We start from the raw sequence: 1,655 nt of genomic DNA, 5'->3' as shown, positions 1-1,655 counted from the left end.
TATATATATATGTAGAAGGTTGAAAAGGAACATATATATAAATGAGAGAGAGAGAGAGAGAGAGTGATCGGTACCAACCTATAGAGCAATCGTCTCCTCTATATCCCGGGACACATTTACATTTGAACCCTTGTCCATTGTTTTCACATTTACCTGCGTTCTGACAAGGATTACTACTGCATGGATCAACTGCAAGAAGAAAATCATTTAATTGAATTATCTATGCGTCTGTTTTCAATTAAAAACAAAATATATTTTAATTAATTGCTCAAATGCCTATCCCGAAGATTATGCTTCTTAATTAATTTTGGTTGGTTGCTATTTTTAATTCTTGAAATTTAAACAAACATAATGTCTATTTGTCCCGGCCGCCTATGGCTATATTCTCTTCACTTTACCATTCATTTGTACCTACACACACACACACACACACACACACGTATATGTTTAATGAGATAGTGTCAAGGAAACAGGGACTGATGCAATGAAATTCGTCGGTGGAGTGTGTGATACTGCAAAGTGAAAATCACTGCGATAAAGATATCTATCACTCTCTCTCACTTCCGAGGCGAGTTTGTTTCTCTTAGTTTTGACAATGCTATGTCTGCAAACGTGAAGGCGCAATGGCCCAGTGGTTGGGGCAGCGGACTCGCGGTCGTAGGATCGCGGTTTCGATTCCCAGACCGGGCGTTGTGAGTGTTTATTAAGCGAAAGCACCTAAAGCTCCACGAGGCTCCGGCAGGGGATGGTGGCGAACCCTGCTGTATTCTTTCACCACAACTTTCTCTCACTCTTACTTCCTGTTTCTGTTGTGCCTGTAATTCAAAGGGCCAGCCTTGTCACACTGTGTCACGCTGAATATCCCCCGAGAACTGCGTTAAGGGTACACGTGTCTGTGGAGTGCTCAGCCACTTGCACGTTAATTTCACGAGCAGGCTGTTCCGTTGATCGGATCAACTGGAACCCTCAACGTCGTGGGCGACGGAGTGCCAGCATATCTGCAAACAGAGAAAACTTTTAAAAGGGTCTCCTCTGGGCGAACTACCGCAGTTTTACAGCGCTTACTATGATTACTAACGCAAATATACAATAATCCACAAATATACAGTATTCCTGGTCTGAGTTGATAATTAACGTTGATAAGTGTTGCTCTTATAACTTAGCGAAGAAACCTGTTGCATATTTAAGCTGGAGGTGTTGGCGTATTTGTAGAAGAAAAGGTGAAAAATTAGCATTATAAACAGTCCTCTATGCCCGCACGTCTGATATTGACGGTGCTGTACTGAATGTCTGTATGTATGTATGTATGTGAGGGCGCGTGGCTCTTACTTCCTGTTTCTGTTGTGCCTGTAATTCAAAGGGTCAGCCTTGTCACACTGTGTCACGCTAATTATTCCCGAGAACTACTTTAAAGGTACACCTGTCTGTGGAGGGCTCAGCCACTTGCACGTTTATTTCACGAGCAGGCTGTTCCGTTGATCGAATAAACTGGAACGCTCGACGTCGTAAGCGACGGAGTGCCAACAACAGCAACAATGTTTAAATATAATGCAAAGATCATACTGAAACTCGTACGTATACAAAATATTTTATCGGAAAATGTGCTCGAGCACGCACAGGTAACAGTCCGATTACGCAAGCATACCCCCCCCCCC

The 1,655-nt window shown here is 43.0% G+C and overlaps 1 protein-coding gene across 1 annotated transcript in view; it reads right to left on the bottom strand.

The window, feature by feature from the left end:
* The window catches only part of LOC106872296 (zonadhesin), a 79,108-nt gene that overhangs the window by 52,001 nt on the left and 25,452 nt on the right, over window positions 1-1,655 (bottom strand). The window contains exon 11 of the mRNA XM_014919235.2: window positions 79-189. Within this exon, the coding sequence (XP_014774721.2) occupies window positions 79-189 (111 nt within the window). The remainder of the gene's footprint in view (window positions 1-78; window positions 190-1,655) is intronic.

The sequence above is a fragment of the Octopus bimaculoides genome, chromosome 3 (assembly GCF_001194135.2).
Source record: "Octopus bimaculoides isolate UCB-OBI-ISO-001 chromosome 3, ASM119413v2, whole genome shotgun sequence".
NCBI lineage: Eukaryota > Metazoa > Mollusca > Cephalopoda > Octopoda > Octopodidae > Octopus > Octopus bimaculoides.
Note: the sequence above shows the minus strand (reverse complement) of the source record. Positions and strands in the feature narration are given on the sequence as shown.